The sequence below is a fragment of the Electrona antarctica genome, assembly GCF_951216825.1.
Source record: "Electrona antarctica genome assembly, chromosome: 23".
Classification (NCBI taxonomy): domain Eukaryota; kingdom Metazoa; phylum Chordata; class Actinopteri; order Myctophiformes; family Myctophidae; genus Electrona; species Electrona antarctica.
In genome coordinates, this window is record NC_136804.1 from 2,673,921 (window position 1) to 2,695,289 (window position 21,369).

At 43.9% G+C, this 21,369-nt stretch overlaps 1 protein-coding gene across 4 annotated transcripts in view; it reads right to left on the bottom strand.

Annotated features, from left to right (window-relative positions):
• Positions 1-360: 360 nt before the first annotated feature.
• LOC306916798 (uncharacterized protein) overlaps positions 361-21,369 on the bottom strand; it is a 34,443-nt gene continuing 13,434 nt past the window's right edge. For 2 of the 4 annotated variants that reach the window (XM_079494825.1, XM_079494828.1), the window contains exons 10-19: positions 21,039-21,087; positions 19,575-19,930; positions 17,376-17,424; positions 16,929-17,261; positions 16,763-16,825; positions 15,237-15,326; positions 13,645-13,725; positions 12,399-12,770; positions 11,593-11,664; positions 7,793-9,354 (exon numbers count right to left, since the gene is read on the bottom strand). In XM_079494825.1, the coding sequence (XP_079350951.1) occupies positions 8,669-9,354; positions 11,593-11,664; positions 12,399-12,770; positions 13,645-13,725; positions 15,237-15,326; positions 16,763-16,825; positions 16,929-17,261; positions 17,376-17,424; positions 19,575-19,930; positions 21,039-21,087 (2,151 nt within the window). In that variant the 3' untranslated portion in view covers positions 7,793-8,668. Of the gene's footprint in view, positions 3,897-4,641; positions 6,543-7,792; positions 9,355-11,592; positions 11,665-12,398; positions 12,771-13,644; positions 13,726-15,236; positions 15,327-16,762; positions 16,826-16,928; positions 17,262-17,375; positions 17,425-19,574; positions 19,931-21,038; positions 21,088-21,369 lie in introns of those variants that run through there. The other 2 variants (XM_079494827.1, XM_079494826.1) reach the window with 2 other exon arrangements.

The following is a 21,369-nucleotide window of genomic DNA, read 5'->3' on the forward strand; positions in this document are numbered from 1 at the left end:
GTTGACAGAAAATGAAATGTATGTTTCTCTATGTGACAGAATGCCAATCACAGCAGCACTAAACACATTCATTCAAATGTATTTTAATTAAATGTGAGGCAGACGTGATTATAATTACATTGCATCATGTCAGGAACATGATTTTGCATCACTGTAAAGTTATAAGAACAAAAATAATACAACTTGGAAAACAAATCTATTATATATATTAAAAAAAAATCAGACCCGTCTGAAGTGAGTGGTGCTGTACTGTACTGTACAAGCCCTCCTCCCTGGCCTGTGTGTGTCTGTGTGTTAGGCTGTGCAACAGTGACACTTGGTGGTGAACAAAGGATATAACGCTATTTTCGTGCTCGGGCACATTTCCGTGCTCGGACCCAGGGACAGTGACGCGCGCGTCACTGTATCAGAGCACGAAAATAGCGTTATAGCTTTTGTTCACTAGTGTCACTGTTGCACAGCCTAACACACAGACACGCAGGCCAGGGAGGAGGGCTAGTACAGTACAGTACAGCCCAAGTACACCACCACTCACTTAGTTTTATATATATTTAGATTTTTAATATTGTATCGCATTGCAACTTTTCAGTGATAGATAGCCTGCAGTTTCTATTAGCTTGGATTCCCCATGGATGATGTCACTGGTGGACGGGTTTCTGAACATCCCACAGCCCTCCTATATGAGACACAGACTGAGTAGAAATAAATTGTGGCATTTCATCATGAACATTAGTGAGGACCAATTATATGAAGGTAGGTTGAAAAGTGGTGAAGTGGTCCTTTAACATTCGTTTGATGCTTATATCACCACTAAACACACAGATATTTGGTGCATCCTCCACAGATCTACCCACAGACAGATGTAGCCGGGGAGCCACAGGCCCTAAAGCTCAACGGTTAAGGATTAACCTGTGATGTCATGACATACTTTTTATTTGTGTTTTTTCTATTCACTTGGTCATTAAGGTCAACAGAATGAGAGGTCTGTTCTGCCGGAAACACAGCGAAAAAAAAGATATGTCAATTTTTGTATACCACACCATACATAGACAACCAATATAAAGCAAAATGTCATCATACTTTAAGTAGAATGCTGCATGTGACATGTCAAACTAGGGGGTTTTCATGATTCTGAATCCATTCAAAGCATTAGTTTTGCACGAAAAACACTCCTTGGCCTAAAAACGGCCATAGCCGTCAAGTGGATATGGCCGAATTTAGGCCAAGGAGTGTTTTCCGTGCAAAACAAATGCTTGGAATGGATTCAGAATGATGAAAAACCCCTAGTTTTAAATGTCACATGCTACTTAAAGTATGATGAAAGCAGACCTCTCATTCTGTGAACCTTATTGACCAAGTGAACAGAAAAAATACAAATAAAAAGTATGTCATGACATCACAGGTCCTCTCAAATTTTGGATGGCTGGCCCCCCCCCCGGCTACATTCATGGATTTGCGGTATTCGGATTCCATTGGTCCGACCGAATTGGCACTGCACACCCTCTGCGTGTCAAGTTTGAGGTCAATTGACCTTATGCCAGGGCTGGACTGGCCACAGGTCATACCGGGCATTTTCCCGGTGGGCCGCGACTATAGGGGGCCGCCATGATAAAGGCAGGCAGGCCAATAGGCGGCAGGCCACCAGGAAAGGTCTGGGCGTGCTGCCATTCTGCAAGTACTATCATGATAATTTCACTGTACCTGTATCAGTGAGTGACAAATAAACCCTCTACAAAGGGTTTTGTAGTTGTCTGTTGGTTTGTATCATTTATGTTGTTCTGTAAAAGTGGTGGTATTAGGGCTTGTTTGTTTGTGTGTGCCTCGGCGGAGTGGGCGGTAGAGTTTCTGCTATCTGCGCGCTGGTTGTGGTGGGCCGGCCTGGGCCAAATTCACGCGAAAATGACCGGGCCGAATTTTTGTCCCAGTCCAGCCCTGCCTTATGCACACCGCTGCCACCTTACCAGCAAGGTGGTAACTAGGGGCAATGTACGGACAACTCCCATCCCCTCAGCACTGAGTTCAAGCTGCTTCCCTCTGGCCTTCGCCTAAAAGTTCCAGGGGCCAAAAGCAATAGGTATAAGTTCTCCTTCGTGCCTGTAGCTATCCAGGCTCTAAATGCCGATAGGAGGAGGAGGTAATTTGTCACCTGACTCGCCTGTATGAATTATTAATTATTTATACTGTTCTGAAAATGCTATGAATTACAATGTTACACTGATACCGTGACCTGCCATCCTGTTTTATTTGTTCTATGTGTACTATGTGCCTTTTTACTGTGTTTTTGTGTTTCATGTTACCTGCCTGTGTTATGCCTTGCTGTAAACCAAATCGCCCCACGGGGACAAACGAATAAATGAACCTGAACCTGAACCAATGTCCCATTTACAGCCCATACATCCAAACAGAAAAGTCCTATCCGATTGTATTAAACGTCACTCACCAACATTCCAGCTGTACGAAAAGCTTGAATTATCCTCTTATGTGCAAAGTGTTTGTTTCATAAAAATCCACTGTAGTCATGTCACGAGCGACTTCCTGTCAAGATATTCCTTGCAGGCGATTTCTTTCCTAAGTGTTAGAGTTTGGAAGTGCTCGTTGAATATCACTCAATGGCCCATGCGCACCACCTGTTTTGAATTTGTACATAATGTAGGAGGCAGCAGGAGGTGGCTTTAGCGATAACGAGTTTCCAAACTCTGACACTTTGAAGTAATCTGCAAGGAATTTATTGACAGGAAGTAGCGCATAACATGCAAGCCCTCAGAATGGCTGGGTAACGCTGAAGTCGTCTCCCTACTGGTGAAAACTGGTACTGCAGTTCATGGGCCCAGGTTAAATTTATGAGGGCGTACTATGATAGGAGCCAACCAATCATATCAACGCTCGTACCACTCGAGCAGAAGTCGTTCTTCCGGGTTCTTCAAAATGAAGTGAATAGCTGTCGCTCCTCAATCCGTTCTCTAGATATATTATAGCTCTATGATAACATGTAGATCTTTATGAAACAAACACTTAGCAGATAGAGTATAATTCAAGATTTTCGTACAGCTGCAATGTTGGTGAGTTTGACGTTGTTTAGTACAATCAGATGGGACTTTTCTGTTTGGATGAATGGGCTGTCAAAGGGAAATTGCACCCCTTTGCTGGCAAGATGGCAGCGGTGTGCATAAGGTCAATTGGTCGTACAGTGTCTGAATTATAATCGACAGAGATTTTGTTAATTTAGGTTTAGATTATTAGTAGCAGTAGTTTATACTACTTATTTTTTACATTTGCCACTCTGTACCCTTGTGCAAAACCCTTGCCACATTTAGAACACTCAAAGGGCTTTTTGTCGAAGTGAGTGTACATGTGTGTCTTGCGTGCAGCACTGGTGGCGAAGGCTTTGGGACAGTGAATGCAACTGTAAGGTTTTTCCCCGGTGTGACTCCTCATGTGAACAGTAAGTGAGCTTGTGACAGGGAACCTCTTCCCACACAGCTTGCATGGGTACGGCTTTTCACCAGTGTGGAATCTTGTGTGCCGTATTAGTTCTCCCCTGTTCGCATATACCTTCCCACACTCCGTGCACAAGTATTGCTTTTCACCCTCGTGCGTGAGCATGTGTCTCTTGTGAGTGTGATGCTGGACCGACGTCTTCCCACAGATGCGGCACGTGTAACACTGTTCGCGCGTGTGCGTGCGTACGTGTGTCAACAGTGTGCTTGCGTGGTTGAACCCACGCCCGCAGTATGTGCATTGGTAGGGCCGCTCGTCCGTGTGCATGCGCATGTGCTGGACCAGATTGGATTTGTTTGGGAAGCGCTTGTCACAATGGTCGCAGGGGAAGGGCCGCGTGTGGGTTCTCATGTGACGTATCAGGTCGGCAGTTGGTCTCCTCCTGGCGGTAACGTGTGCTGCAAGGAAAAAGGACTCAGATTAACTTGGCTGTGGGAAATATGTTAAATCTCCTCTTGGTGCTAAGTCATCATGAACTGGCTTTTTTGCAGCCTTTTTTTCTCTTCTTGAAAACCATGTCAAACAGAGGCTGCTGGTGTCGCAGCCATCCGGGATGTAAAACGACTTGTGTCCGACTCCGCAGCATGCACACTGCGAGGCAGAGAGAGGAAGTGCAAATCATGTTTATGGCCTCTGTCTCATCTCAAATATTTTCATAAATAAAAACGTTCAAGAAGTATTGAAAATTGCAGATCTACAAGTTCGCAACGTGGCGATAAAAGCGATGCGTGACCTTGTAGATCTGCTATTTTAACTTGTTCGGGTCCTGGGCAAACGTCGAAATTTCGGGGTCTTGAGCTAAAAGATTTGGGAAACACTGATGTAAAGGTAACCTGACTCCGCCAGCTGGGGGCAGCAGTGAGTTACTCCTCCTACGAAGCCCTGCAAACTGGGGTGGCGGGGTCCCTTTTCGTAAATGCAAAAGAGGTGGTACTTGCAGTAAAAGGTGCATTTATGTGGCGCATTTATCCAAGGCACTTTACATAGATTGTGCATTACATTCACCCAGACCCCATGGTATTAGTGCTGCATGCTTGCTCAAAATGCAGACGTGTGTGTTTTGATAGAAATTTAGTTAAATATCTCCAGTTTTCCTTGGCATTCACAGCAGGACTAAACACAAATTGCCAGACATGATCACAATTACTTTGCACCAACATGATGTTTCATGTTATTTATTTGCATCATTGTAATTGTAAGAAAAAATAAATAAATTGGAATGCAAATCAAAATCCAGAATGTATCAAAATATATTAGCTGCATAATAATGTATTTGGCATATATACCGTATACAAACTGTGGCAAATGCATGCTAATGGTAAAGCCTAAAGGGAACATCTAAAAGAAAAAGAAATTATCACAGTGATATTTGTCAGGTGAAAGAAGCACTGGTTTCTGTATTTAGTAACGAACTCTCCTCTCCTCTCAACCGGCCGGTCAAAATCATAACATTACGTCACATATCATTGGGTGTCTCTAAAGATTTCTGTTACCTGCTTCATGTTACCGGTTTCCTGGTCATGTGACCCAAGTAAACAATACATGACAGCAGTGTGTGTGGCAGCCAATAAGGACTAGATCCCGACTAGGAGCCAAAGTCGTCATTAAATTTGACTAATTCATACGTCAGGTTTCACCTGACAAAAAAAGAAGAAAGCAAACTAACCACAGCTACAAGTTTCACCCACCCAGACACTACGATTATATCTCTATTTTAATTTAACTATCCAGCACAAAAGGTGCAAGGTCCTGATCATTAGTCCTGCAACAATGAATTACCCTTTTGAATCTTATACCAACCCCTAAACACACAAAGATTTGGTGCACACTCCACAGATACACAGACAAACAGAGGCGCCGAGTTAGGGGTTGCTCTGGTGCCAGAGCACCCTTGGTAAATTCACGGCACCCTTGACGATGCAGACTAGTTCATTCACGTTAAACCGGTTTGGGTGGGGACTCGGGAGCGCCCCCAGCCGTGTTGTAGAGGTTTCAGTTTCAGCACCCTTGACGATACAGACTAGTCCATTCATGTTAAACCGGTTTGGGTGGGGACTCGGGAGCACCCCCCGGCCGTGTTGTAGAGGTTTCAGTCTCAGCACCCTTGACGATACAGACTAGTCCATTCACGTTAAACCGATTTGGGTGGGGACTCGGGAGCGCCCCCAGCCGTGTGGTAGAGGTTTCAGTTTCAGCACCCTTGGCCGTGACCATAGATCGGTGCCCCTGCAGATAGTTGCAGACAAAGTTGGTTTTGAAGTTCTGAAGATACCGTTGGTCGGTCAATTGGTGGTTGCACACATTATGCTCAGCACAGAGATTTTGTTAATGTATGGGTAGATTATCAGTAGCAGCATTATACTACTAGTACTTTTTACATTTGCCACTCTTAATGTGCATATTCCTTAGGTATCGTTGTGCAAAACCCTTGCCACATTTAGAACACTCAAAAGGCTTTTTGTCGAAGTGAGTGTACATGTGTAGCTTGCGTCCATTACTGGTGGCGAAGGCTTTGGGACAGTGAATGCAACTGTAAGGTTTTTCCCCGGTGTGACTCCTCATGTGAACAGTAAGTGAGCTTGTGACAGTGAACCTCTTCTCACACAGCTTGCATGGGTACGGCTTTTCACCGGTGTGGAATCTTGTGTGCCGTATTAGTTCTCCCCTGTTCGCATATACCTTCCCACACTCCGTGCACAAGTATTGCTTTTCACCCTCGTGCGTGAACATGTGTCTCTTGTGAGTTGCCCACTGGACCGACGTCTTCCCACAGATGTGGCACGTGAAACACTGTTCGCGCGTGTGCGTGCGTACGTGTGTCACCAGCGTGCTCGCCTGGTTGAACCCACGCCCGCAGTGTGTGCATTTGTAGGGCCGCTCGTCCGTGTGCATGAGCATGTGCTGGACCAGATTGTATTTGTGTGGGAAGCGCTTGTCGCAATGGTCGCAGGGGTAGGGCCGTGTGTGGCGTTTCAGGTCGGCAGTACTTCTAAGCCCAGAGAAGCGGCCCCTGCGGATTGGTCTCCTCCTGGCGGTAACGTGTGCTGCAAGGAAAAAGGACTCAGATTAACTTGCTGTAGGAAATATGTTAGATCTCCTCTTGGTGCTAAGTCTTAAAGATATCATGAACTGGCTTTTTTGCAGCCTTATGTCAAACAGAGGCTGCTGGTGTCGCAGCCATCCGGGATGTAAAACGACTTGTGTCCGACTCCGCAGCATGCACACTGCGAGGCAAGGAGAGGAAGTGCAAAGCATGTTTATGGTACTGCATAGCCAATGTCTTATCTCACCTAAAATATTTTCAGATTTCCATAAATAAAAACAACGTTCAAGAAGTAGTGAAAATAGCAGATCTACAAGTTCGCAATGTGGCGATAAAAGCGATGCGTGATCTTGTAGATCTGCTATTTTAACTAGTTCGGGTCCTGGGCAAAAGTCGAAATTTCTCTTCGGGGTCTTGAGCTAAAAGATTTGGGAACCACTGATGTAAAGGTAACCTGACTCCGCCAGCTGGGCGGAGTCAGATGCACTCCGATCAAATGCTGATCGTAGCGATATGCGGCCGCATGAGACCGCTAGAGGCGGGATCAACGCGAGACTGGTATTGTAGCTGTGCCACAGCGCAAATGTAAACACAACCTAACAGGACTACAACTCGAAATTATTATGGATATATCAGATTTTTTTCCCGCTGCTTCCGGTTCATCGTTTCGGCTTGAGAGAGACCAGATTGAGGTAGGAGGAAACTTGTGAACTCAATACTGCCGCAATCTGGCGGAGTCAGGTTAATGTAAAGGACTCAACAAACCAAACCAAGCCCTGCAAGCTGGGGTGGCGGGGTCCCTTTCGTACATGAAAAGGAGGTGGTACTTGCAGTAAAGTGTGCATTTATATGGCGCATTTATCCAAGGCACTTTACATAAATTGGAATACAAATCAAAATCCAGAATGTATCAAAATATATTAGCTGCATAATAATGTATTTGGCATATATATATATATATATATATATATATATATATATATATATATATATATACTGTATACCAGGGTTCCCCAATACATTTTCCTCAAGGGCCATATTTTGACTAGGGTACCAGGCTGGGGGCCGAGTCCGCACACACGAGGTCGAGGTCTTTCCCTGAAAATTCGTTTTCAGGGCAAGACCCCATTTGAAAAGGATGCCCAGTTTGACATGCATAGGCATTAATTCTTCCAGGGGCCACAAGGGGGCGCTCCGCGGGCCGCAAATGGCCCGTGGGCCGCCTATTGGGGAACCCTGCCGTATACAAACTGTGGCAAATGCATGCTAATGGTAAAGGGAACATCTAAAAAAAAGAAATGATCACATAGTGATATTTGTTAGGTGAAAGAAGCACTGGTTTCTTTATTTAGTAACGAACTCTCCTCTCCTCTCAACCGGCCGGTCAAAATCATAACATTACGTCACATATCATTGGGTGTCTCTAAAGATTTCTGTTACCTGCTTCCTGTTACCAGTTTCCTGGTCATGTGACCCGAGTAACCAATACATGACAACAGTGTGTGTGTGGCAGCCAGTAAGGACTAGATCCCGACTAGGAGCCAAAGTCGTCATTAAATTTGACTAATTCATATGTCAGGTTTCACCTGACAACAAAAGAAGAAAGCAAACTAACCACAGCTACAAGTTTCACCCACCCAGACACTACGATTATATCTCTATTTTAATTTAACTGTCCAGATGTGCACAAAGGTGCAAGGTCCTGATCATTAGTCCTGCAACAATGAAATACCCTTTTGAATCTTACACCAACCCCTAAACACACAAAGATTTGGTGCACTCTCCACAGACACAGACAAAAAGAAGCGCCGAGTTAGGGGTTGCTCTGGTGCCAGAGCACCATTGGTAAATTCACGGCACCCTTGACGATACAGACTAGTCCATTCATGTTACACCGGTTTGGGTGGGGACTCGGGAGCGCCCCCAGCCGTGTTGTAGAGGTTTCAGTTTCAGCACCCTTGGCCGTGACCATAGATCGGCGCCCCTTCAGACAGTTGCAGACAAACTTGGTTTTGAAGTTCTGAAGATACCGTTGGTCGGTCAATTGGTGGTTGCACACATTATGCTCAGCAGATTTTGTTAATGTATGGGTAGATTATCAGTAGCAGCATTAGTAGTATTATACTACTAGTACTTTTTACATTTGCCACTCTTAATGTGCATATTCCTTAGGTATCGTTCTGCAAACCCCTTGCCACATTTACACTCAAAAGGCTTTTTGTCGAAGTGAGTCCACATGTGTCTTGTGCGTGCATTACTGGAGGGGAAGGCTTTGGGACAGTGAGTGCAACTGTAAGGTTTTTCCCGGGTGTGAGTCCTCATGTGAATAGTAAGTGTGTCTAAGACACGGAACCTCTTCCCACACAGCTTGCATGGGTACGGCCTTTCACCAGTGTGGCCTCTTGTGTGCCGCAGTAGCTCTCCGCTGTTCGCAAATACCTTCCCACACTCCGTGCACAAGTATTGCTTTTCACCCTCGTGCGTGAGCATGTGTCTCTTGTGAGTTGGCCGCTGGACTGACGTCTTCCCACAGATGTGGCACGTGTAACACTGTTCGCGCGTGTGCGTGCGCACGTGTGTCACCAGTATGCTTTGGCAGGTGAACCCACGCCCGCAGTGTGTGCATTTGTAGGGCCGCTCGTCCGTGTGCATGCGCATGTGCTGGACCAGCCTGGATTTGGATGGGAAGCGCTTGTCGCAATGGTCGCAGGGGAAGGGCCGTGTGTGGGTTCCCATGTGACGTATCAGGTCGGCAGTTCTAAGCCCACAGAAGGTGCACCTGCGGATTGGTCTCCTCCTGGCGGTAACGTGTGCTGCAAGGAAAAAGGACTCAGATTAACTTGCTGTTTCTTCTTCTTGAAAATCCATGTAAAACAGAGGCTGCTGGTGTCGCAGCCATCCGGGATGTAAAACGACTTGTGTCCGACTCCACAGCATGCACACTGCGAGGCAGAGATAGGAAGTGCGAAGCATGTTTATGGTACTGCATAGCCAATGTCTCATCTCCCCTCAAATATTTTCAGATTTTCATTAAAAAAAAACAACGTTCAAGAAGTAGTGAAAATAGCAGATCTACAAGTTCGCAACGTGGTGATAAAAGTGATGCGTTGTGACCTTGTAGATCTGCCATTTTAACTAGTTCTGGTCCTGGGCAAACGTCGAAACTTCAAGTATATCCAGTCTCACCTAGGGTTAGGAATCGGGATCCGGAACCAGAGGAACCAGAACATTGAATAAACAGAATCGGTTCCATCACATTTTGGAACCATTTCCGGAACCGGGTTTATCACACCATCAGAGATGGGATGTGGAGTTGTGGACTTCATGTGGACTTCCTGTGCCGCCTTATCCCTAAACCTTCTTGCTATTTTTTTTACTATTTTGAAAAACATTTTAAAATTGTTCAACCACAGTAGCCAATCTAGATTGGCTATAGAGGGTATGCGCGTGACATCATCATCATCATACCCGGAAGTTATGCAGGAAAGCCTACCAAGTGGCAAAAAACTACTTTCTGGCCTTCACAGCCCATACATCCAAACAGAAAATCTGATTGCATTAAACAACATTAAACTCACTTTGCCACTCACTTTATGTATGCGCATACCCTCGATTTGAACTATTTTAAAATGTTTTTCTAATAGGTTTAGCCATAAGGGGTAGGGCGGCGTGCAAGATCAATGTCTTCTATAAAATTACAATAGCAGTGGTTCCAGACCTGTAAGGGAACCCCAAATCCAGCTGTCGTTGAGCTGCAGCGAACGAAAATAAAAGCCTGGATACTGAGGCTAATGTCCACTACGTTGATAATTAATTACAGTTCCTTTCAATGGGTGTCAGCGCAAAAAAGGCGACTCAAACGGCATGCCATTCCTTTGTCATTCCTCATAGAAAATCCCATAATGGCCGACCAGGAATGGCTCTATCCAGGAGAGAGGCAGTGGGCACGGGCACATACAGTTGGGTGCCACCGATATTGTCCTTTTCTTTTTGCTGAGGTTTGCGTGATCTGCGCAAAAGGACAGTTAACCCATTTTGGGCGGGAACCCCTTTTGGTGTTTTAAACATTATGTTATAATTTAGCTATTGAAAAATAGCAGATCTACAAGCTCATAGCGCGCTACGAGCTTGTAGGTCTGCTACTTTTGAAAAATCGTGAAAATATTTATTTCAGAAAACTGGAGGATTTAGAAGGATTTTTTAAAATTTTGAGGTCAGGCCTAAATGGGTCAAATGATGAGGGACAATATCGGTGGCACCCAACTGTATATATACGATTCAAGTTGAGCGAGCAAAACGTGCGCCCAGGCAGCATTTCAGCCGTTCCATTGATATCTTCTGGCCTTTGAGCAGGCTGTGCCATCAAAGTGCCGCTTCAAAGAGATTTTCCGGTTTTCCAGACGTGTAGTAGATGCATCTATCCCATTGGTTATTGCCCATCACTGCCGGGTGATAGTTCACCAATGCTGGACCTGATGAGTCATTCTTCACGCTAGTGAGCTGCTTCAACGCGTTGTGTGTGGACCTTCTTTCCGTTTATCCCCCTTTTAAAATCGGGAAAAAATTCCAAAGGATCCCAACTAGTCATGGGTCGCGACTCGTTCGTTCAAAAGAACTGGGTTCTTTTCTGTGACCATGAAGGAACTAGTTCATTTCCTGAAACGGAAATGTTCACGATGTAGTTCATACCCTGTGCAAATTAGAAAATGGACAGTGCTGTGTTTGGGATGCACACAGATGCATGCGTACAGTAGCTTATGTGCTCCGCTGGGACCAGACGAATGGTGAACGTTTTTGCCCACCACTAATCCCAACTGTAGTCTCTACACTTGCTGCCATTTGTTGATAATGAAACAATGCGTGCGTATCCAGTGCATCATGGCGTTTCACGCTCTGTTGTCTCGTTAGTATGGAAATCACTTTGAGTAGCTCTTCTCAGAACACCCCCCCCCCCCCCCCCAAACACACACACACACAAATTACACAGATGACGTTGCATTATAAAATGGCGATTATGGCCAAAAAAACAACACGTTTGCATGCCTACATACATTTTTCTTCACCAGCTGTAGCAGGAGATGATGGTTCTGGTTGGGTCGTCACTGCAGCTGGGTCAGGCTCAGCTTGAGTAGAAGGACATAAGAGCATTACAACTTGGTCACAATCCTCTCAAACTTCTAAGTCTTAACCCATTTAGACCTGACCTGAGCTCGATTCTACAAATGTCTTCTAAATCCTGACAGTTTTCAGAAAAACTATGTCAAGGAGCACCAAAAACTATATGTAATTGGCCACCGACCACCATCTGAAAATATGTTGTTCCAGGGACCCCCCCAGAAACAAAGATTTGAGTTAAAAATGTTCGCTCTGAAAGAATATATTCATAGATTTGCACCACATTTTCACGATTTTTCAAAAATAGCAGATCTACAAGCTCGTATCGCGGCACTCGGTGCCGCGCTATGAGCCTGTAGATCTACTATTATTCAATAGCTAGTATAAGTATAATATGTTAAGTATAACATAATGCTTAAAACACCAAAAGGGGTTCTTGTCCAGAATGGGTTAAAACCAATAACATCAATATACAAACAGGCTATAAATCGATGGATCCATGACTTCACCACAGGCGGTAAAAGCCGGAAGACATATTTCATCAACCATGACCCTCAACACAGGTGCACCACAAGGCAGACAAAATAGCAGACCTACAAGCTCATAGTGCGGCACCGAGTGCCGCACTATGAGCTTGTAGGTCTGCTATTTTTGAAAAAAATGGTTAAAACACCAAAAGGGGTTCCCGCCCGAAATGGGTTAAACAATGTGTATTGGTGCAGATATGCAGGAGATTTCTGACCTGTTGTGACTTCGTCTTCCTCAGTCGTGTGTGGCAGCAGCTTCCTCCCAAAGAAGTGATTAATGTACGGTTTCAACCAATTCAGGTGTCGGATCATTGCTAGATCACTAGCACTCTGCTTCACCGGCTCTTTGGTGTGGGCTGACCGGAAACGAAGCCGTATGTTCCGCCATCTTTTCTTACACAGTTTCACACTTAATTTTAAAGTTCTGGCGATCTCATCCCAGCTGTCCTGGCATTTTTTGCTGTGCAGTGGCTCTATGACATCATACAGAGGCGCTGAACCGTCATACAGATGTGGACAGTTCCTGATCAACTCGCATCCTGGCCAACTCCCATCTTCAAATGGTTTTGCATTGTATCTCTTGAAAACTGCAAATGATACAAAGTCAAGTATAACAAGTGTTATGTTATGTCTCGTTGATAAAGTGCTGGGTGTGTTTAAAAATGCAGGTTAAATTGATTTTGCAGACGTGTTATCACTCCAATTGCCCGGGGTTATTTAATCCATTAAATCATAGCGCCCAGCGATTTATAGCAGCAGAGCACTTTTCCCGACAGACCGGATGTTATCCCGGATGTGGATGTAGCAGCAAAATGTAGCCAAAACACTCTAGAACCGATCGACAACAACGGGAGGTTTTATTAATTCTATCGCGATTAGCGAAGGATGGATTAGATTAATCTAGGGTTTCACAAACCATAAAAAGCAACTGAGAATTTTGTTAAATGCTACATAAATTGCATGTATCATTATTATATATATTTAAAGAATAGAGCACCGGAGTCTGATGACAATATCGGTAGAGGGCGCAAATCCACAGGTTCGTGTACTTTTTATTTGCATTGTAATCCCCATAGGGGGATTTTAGACCGCCTCATAAGAACTGTGTTTGAAAAATAAACAAATCATCCAGGCCGTTACGCTCATATGGATATGAAGAATCAACCGACTGAGAGAAAACGCTATTGTTACTGCTACTGAATTAGTTACATTTTCGCTAGAAACAGATCATCATATATGATTGTCTGACTGTCGCAAACGATACAGAGACACCTCCCTGACAATAACGCAGAGACAGCTTGTTTATTTTTGGACCACAATGCTTATAGTAGACAATATTAAGATCACCCCATGTTATTCTCCATAGAGAAATGACTTCCGTGAACCAGGGGAATCGAGGGGATGAGCGAGTGACGTCAGGACTTCGGCGCTCTATTGGTAAACAAAATAAACGTCCCTCACCAGCAGCAGCAACTTGAGAATGCGATGATGGTTCTGGTTGGCTCATCAGTGCAGCTGGCTCAGGCGCTTGAGTAGAAGAACCTAAGCAGACATAACAGATACAACAAGATACAATAAATAATAATGAAGGTCCAATATAATGAAAATATCCAACACTGATTAGATGTCCTTTTACATTATCCCGTTTAGACCTGAGGTCGATTCTACATAATGTCTTCTAAATCACGACAGTTTTCTGAAAAACTGGTTTTTCTATGGCAGTGGTTCTCAAACATTTTCATGTCAAGGAGCAGCATGATTGTATTCGGCTGCCGACCCCCCATCTGAAAATATGTTGTTCCAGGAACCTCCCAGAAGCAACGATTTGAGTTAAAAAAAAAAACATTCGTTCTGAAAGAATATATATTCAAAGATTTGCGCCACATTCTCACGATTTTTCTAAAATAGCAGACCTACAAGCTCGTAGCGCAGCACTCGGTGCCGTGCTATGAGCTTGTAGATCTGCTATTTTTCAATAACTAAAGTATAACATAATGCTTAAAACACCAAAATGGGTTAATTTAACCCAATCCAAGGAACGACAGGTTACGTTTTAAGCACTATAACCCCCTGTGCCAGGACGTCATTTTGCGACGTTTCCTTTTTTTTCTCCTCAAAACCTCTGCATTTCTATTGTAATGTACTGGCATGGATTGTGTTAATATATACTGTATATCACCTAGAATAGTTAATTCAGGAATCAGAATCAAATTTATTGTCACATCACAAGTGTGCATAGTTCCCATCGTGCAATTTGTTCCAAGAAATACAGGAAGGGAAGAAGAGGGGGGGGGGGGGGGGGGAGATCAAGGCAGGAAATAAGAAAGTTTGAGCGCTTTTACCACAAAAAGTACAAGGGTTTCAGACCATTTAAAAGCATATTGCACAAACTGCATAGCTGTTGGGTTTCTCTTATCACAGTGAGGGGTGCTAGCCTCTCCTATGTACAGCTTTAAACATTGAAGACAAAAGTGTGTAAACACAAACATTGAAGACAAAAGTGTGTAAACACAAACATTGAAGACAAAAGTGAAGACGCAGATTGTGATTGGCCAGAATGAGATGATGTATGATGACGTATGATAAGAGCGAACCCCCCACTTCACACAGGTGTGATTTTTTTTACAGGCTGTACAGCTGTACAAACAAGGGGTCTCTTTTCCACAAATACATTTACACATAGTACCTGAAAATGTACATATAGTGCCTGACATTTACACGTGGAGCAGTTCTGCTATGCTTTGAGGAGATAACACTGTGGATGGATTAGATCCATCTAGAACAGGCAGTTCTTAGGGTTTCACAAACCATTAAAAGTGACTTTGAGATATATATATATATATATATATATATATATATATATATATATATATATCACACCCGTGTGAAGTGACGGGCGCTCTTATCATAGTACATCATCATATATCATCTCACCTCACCTTCGTCTTCAATGTTTGTGTTACGCAATGTTTGCGTTTAAACAAACACTAAAAGCTGGACATAGAAAAACCTCAAAAAAGGTAAACAAAATAAACATGCACATTGTCCCTCACCAGCAGTAGCAACTTCAGAATGCGAAGGTTCCGTTTGGCTCATCAATGCAGCCAGTGCAGCTCCAAGCTCAGGCGCTTGAGTAGAAGAACCTAAGCAGACATAGCAGACAACAAGATGCAATAAATAATAACCGTTGCCTTTTGCCTTTTAATACTGAATATCAGCATTGACTTTGCATTCTGGCTCTGGGGCCTCAAGCAGCCCACTGATAGAAATTTATGCAGAGTACGGACAAAGTCTGTCTGTATCTGTATCCGGATCCATATGAATGGCCCATTTATACTCGGTGTAAAGTATGGCTATGGTTCACGGACACCGACTCTCCGTCCATACAGTGTGCATGCATGCAAAAATGTCAACTTGTCGGCTGCATGAAGCCACAGAGCTTAGGAATACATATTCCTAAACTAGAAAAAGTGCCCCTCGGGGCACAGGTCTCCACCAGGCCAGGTCAGGTTGTGGCCTCCTGGTGGCGCTATAACAGGACAATGTGAAAAGGGTGGGATATATTCCTCAGCCTAGTATAGGAAAGTGCGTGAAAGATTTCACGTAAATTGCATGCTGCGTTCATGATTTAAGTCTTTTTGTCCAAAACGGGACAATCCTGCAAACTTTGAAAGCCAATGTTAGCCAATTAAATGGTAAATGGTAAATGGTGCATTTATATTGCGCCTTTATCCAAGGCGCTTTACATAGATTGTGAATTACATTCACCCATTCACACACATTCATACACCGAACCGCCGACCCATGGATCATTGGACGACCTGCTCTACCTCCTGAGCCACAGTCGCCCCCGAATTAGGATGGAATATGAAATATCGGACAGATCCGTCTTGAGCACATGACTATAGAGATACTGCGAAACGATTTGCGGGATATTTGGACAGAATCTGGAGGAGTAATATAAAAAGAAATTGGTTTTCAAAAGTCGGCCTGCTGGTGGCGCTATAACAGGCCGTTCTGGAAATGTTGGGGCAGAAATTCATCGTTGGCATCCAGGGAGTGTGTGTGCACAAATTTTGGCATCGACCGGGTTAACGGTGCCGGAGATTAGCCGTTCATAGACGGACGGACACACAGACGGACGGAGTGCAAAACCTACTCTCTCCCCATGCCTTCGGCCTGGTGGAGACAACAACCCGTAGAAACTTTGGGGCCAGCCCTTTCGATATGGCCCCATCCCATGCATTTAAAGGAACAGTCCTTACTGTCACGATACATCAGTCAAATGACAGTTACAATTTGAAATAAAAATAATATTCACAGAGTTAGAAGCAGACTGTGGGCCAGAACAGACAGGAGTGGAGATCCTATGTTGCTGCCCTACATGCCAGCCGGCATAAAAGGCATTACGTAAGTGAGTAAGCAGTTAGAAGCAGAAGTGGCTGAATAAATATACTGAAGTCATCAGGATTTGGGTCATTATTTAACAGGTAAGTATTGTATGGGAAATGGGTTTATCTACAGCAGGCAGCTCTTCGGGTTACACAGACCAATAAAACAAACATATGTTGTCCCTCACCACCAGCGGGTTCTGGTTGTGTTATCCATGCAGCTGTGTCAGGCTCAACTTGAGTAGAAGGACCTGAAATAGACAATAAGAGACAATAAGACACAATAAACAACAACAACAAGAAAACTATTGCCATATAATATTGGCATACTGTGTATCAGCGTTGACAACATACCGCAGTTCTCCGGAAGCCATTCCTCGTCACTTTGCTTCCCCTCGGCACCATCCTCTTCCTCAATGCTGTGATCATCAGACTGTCCATCGTCGTCCTCCTCGGCCCCCTGTGGTAACAGCTTGCTCCCAGACCTCGTCCACTTCTTGATATCGGAGTAGTCCTGCTGTGGTTTGCTTTGAGGTAGTCTCTCAAGACAGACTGTTGCCTCGCGCCCCTGTTGTTCGAGGAACAACAGCCGCTGTTTTCCAGAATATTTGACGATGGGATTCTCAGATTGGCTTTGAGGAGACGATGCTGTGGATGGATTCGTACGCTGACTCTGAACCCAAGAACCTGGGAGGGTGGAACATTAAAGAATGCATGAATAAGTAGTAGTTAGTAGTTAGATAGTTCCTTATCTGTACAGACCATTGTTGTGGGTTTCTTCTAAATTAAGTCTTTACTTACTTACTACAGTCTCCAGGAGAGAGGTTTTAGCACTGGGCAACTCTGGTGCCTGAAATGAAACAAGGGGAACCCATTTGTACAAATAAAAGTGGAAATACAGTACATCAAATTGTGCTACAAGCTCATAACTATTTTAATAATCGAATCAAAGCGATACAGGGGGGTTTAAGCGAATAAATGGTGCATTTATATAGCGCCTTTATCCAAGGCGCTGTACATAGATTGTGCATTACCATTCACCCATCCACAAACATATTCATACGCCGATGGCGGAGGTACCAACCTGCTTATCAGGAGCAATTAGGGGATCAGAGTCTTGCTCAAGGACACTTCGACACTAACTCTGGGGGAGCCCGGGCCCAAACTGGGAACCTTCCGGTTCCCAAACGGCCACTCTACCCCTGAGCCAATGGCGCCAAATACAACATCATCAACAAATTAATAATACATAATAATAAAGTTCTCAAAACGGTTGTCTTTTTAGGCAGAGGTATTTGCGACCGTACCGTAGGTCGCATTTACTATGAAAACCTGCATTTCCTGTTAGTTCCCTGTTGCGTTACCCACGCCTCCATATATGGTCACGCCTCATGACAACACGCTTCCATATATGGCATCAATATTAAGCGGCCCATACATGGGAATATCAATATATGGCCATATCGTGACAGTGTCATGATAACCAGTGTGGTTGCCGCGACGTGAGTCACACTTGCAAATGAACCAAGTTGGTACAACACATGGATCTCCAAATGTGGAGCTGACTATCATCACCTGGATCTCCATATATGGAGATCACGACACTGACCCCATCAAACACTATGGAGCCGGCCAGCAACTCTACATCTGACCTCACTGACACCAGATTCCTGAACTCCTGTTTCTCTGCCGAATTAAGAAGCTCTGTTGTTTCAGCACGACCTTGCAAGGTCTCGCCCACAGGGCGTCTTACTGGCAGTAGAAAGCAGTTGTGGTGACTGTCATTTAGGCCTTTTTCTTACATTCTGAATGACACAGTATTATACAGAAGAGGTAGGTTCACTACTAGGAGTAGGAGGACACACTCAGTCAATAAGCAAAGATGAACCAGAAGTTCAGAACTAGCAAAAAAAAGCACCCGGTCCCTCCGGGCATTTGGCCTCTTCCTAGGCATGTAACGATACACTAAACTCACGAATCGATACAATACGTACAGTATCACGATGAGGTTCATGATACGATTTTTCACGATATTTTAAACACAAAATTATTTTCCAGACAAATTATTTATCCCCCCCCCCCCCCCCCCCAAGCTTTTCTCACATTTTTTATTTAACTACATTGCAAAAGTAGCATTACTTTTCATGTAAAATTACTTAGGTTCTGTGCAACAACTGTAAACATGCTTTCTTGTTTAGAACCTAGCTCGAGTTAACATGTAAAACAAAGATTTCTTTGATGGCATCTTAGGATAGATGTAGACCTATTTGACAGTGCAGAAACATAATTGCCTTCCTTGATGTATTGAGTATCAACGACCATCACCTGGGCACAGTCACAGACACACACAGCTCCCCTCTGCAGTATTCTACTACTGAAAGTGACTCATTTCTCTCCAAAAGCACTTGAATATGATGGAATATAATTAAAGCTCACATTTCCTATCACACACACCATAATTCACTAGCCCCCCTAGAAGAAAAAACGTTTTTTATTTTGTATTAAATCGATTCATATCGTCGGGATTCATATCAATTTAAATCGATATACGATATATCGTTACATGCCTAAATTGAGCCGAAATCAAGTGTCTTGTTTGGACTAATAGCCCGTTATTCAGCTCATTCTGCTAGAAAGTCCCTGACGCCCACCCATCTTCAAAGCCCCCCAATACAGCGCGTCACTAAGTGCTGCACTATTGATTTAGAAGGCATTTTGTAGAATCGGGCTCAGGTCTCGGGTCAGAGAGCCAGCGGTGTTGTTGAGCACAATGAGCAGCCTGCACCGCTCCGTTCACACAGGTGTGATTTTTGCAGTTTGGAGGCAAATGGTGCTTTGAGGTAACCTGACTCCGCCAGATGGGGCAGCAGGGGGGACCCTGTGTAGTGTGTACTCTCTGCTGCCCCATCTGGCGGAGTCAGGTTAGCTTTGAGGAAACCTGAACACAAACAGGGCTCTCCAATTCTAGATGTAAGATAAGATGCAAGATATGACACTTACCACATCGTCCTTTGGAACGTTTGTCACAGTAGATTGGTGGTTTTTAATGTATGGTTTCAACCATGCCAGGCGTTGGATCGTTGCCAGATCACGACCATTCTTCTTCGGTTTCCTACTGACCCGTACAAAATGGTCACGTATGGCCTTCCATTTACGCCTACACTCTTCTCCACTTAGGTTGAAAGCTCTGCCGACCTCCTTCCAGGTGGTGTGGCAATGTTGTAGTGTGTGTAGTGGCGATGCAGTATCATGCAGATGTGGTTGGTTCCTGACCAACTCGCAGAGTGAATCTGAAAAACCTGGTCCCATGATGCAATTCTTCCCCTTCTTCGCCGTCAAAGTTCTGTTCTTGGAAACTGTAAATGATAAAAGTTAGTTAAAAGTTTAGTTTCAATCTTGATCTCCTTTCCAGTGAGCTATATAGTGTCGCAGTCCCGCCCTCTTTCATGACGACGCCAGGCCCAGGAAATGAATCCCAATGCATTTTTCCCATAGACATTTCAAAAAGTATTTATTTAAAGACGGTTACGCCGCAGACAAAGCCAACTCAAGTCGTGACAACTCATGACAACAAACACAACATTTTGGACCAAACAAATAATTACAATTATTCTTTCTAATTATTTGTTCGGCCCAAAAAATTGTGTTTGTTGTCATGATTTGTCACGACTCGAGTTGGCTTTGTCCGCGGCGTAAACGTCTTTAAATAAATACTTTTTGAAATGTCTATGAGGAATCATTTCCTGGGCCCTGGTAGGGGGCGGGACTGCGACGCTCTATAGTGTCTGTCCTTTGCCGTGTTCCGTTTGCTGTGTCCATCTTTCAATGGATCAACACAACGCCCTGTACAGTATGACTCTATGGGCAGTATTATGCGTGTCTTAAGTACCAGGTCTCATGACTTAACTTAAGACCTGGAGGCGTGGTCAATGCTGTTTGGCCACTCAGAATAGCCAAATGGCATTGATCACGCCTCCAGGTCTTACGTTAAGTAATAAGACCTGGTACTTAAGACACGCATAATACTGCCCCAAATGTGGGCAAGGTTTAACCCATTTTGGACATTTTTCTGAAAAACATATGTTTCTGTGTCAGTGGTGCTCAACCTTTTTCATGTCAAGGACCCCTAGAATTATCTCTTTTTGGGCCACAGACCCCCCCATCTCAAAATATGTAGTTCCAGGGACCCCCCAGAAGCCAATATTGTAGTTAAAAATGTTCGCTCTGAAATATATATTCAAAGATTTGCGCCACATTTTCACGACTTTTCAAAAATAGCAGACCTACAAGCTCGTAGCGCGCGCTATGAGCTTGTAGGTATGCTATTTTTCAATAGCTAAAGTATAACATAATGCTTAAAACACACAAGTACCGAACAAAACTACCATACTGTATTATACTAGCATACTGTACTGTATATCAGAAAACTACGGTGTGTGATGCTCCAACAGTTTCTTTACTTACTTCCTACTCTCTCCAGGAGAGAGGGTTTAGCACTGGGCAACTCTGGTGCCTGAAAGGAAACAAGCAGAACCCATTTAATAAAAGTGGTAATACAGTGCATCAAATTGTGCTCTATACACAAGCTCATAACTGTTTGAATCATCAAATCAAAGCGATACAGGCCGATTTAAGCTAATATCAACAAATTAATACAAAATTATAATTATAATAATTTAATAATACAATTCTCAACTGAATTTCTTTTGTTAGGCAGAGGTATTAGTAGAAAGCAGTTGAGGTCATTTAAGCCTATTTCTTCCATTCTGAATGACAGTATTATACAGAAGAGGTA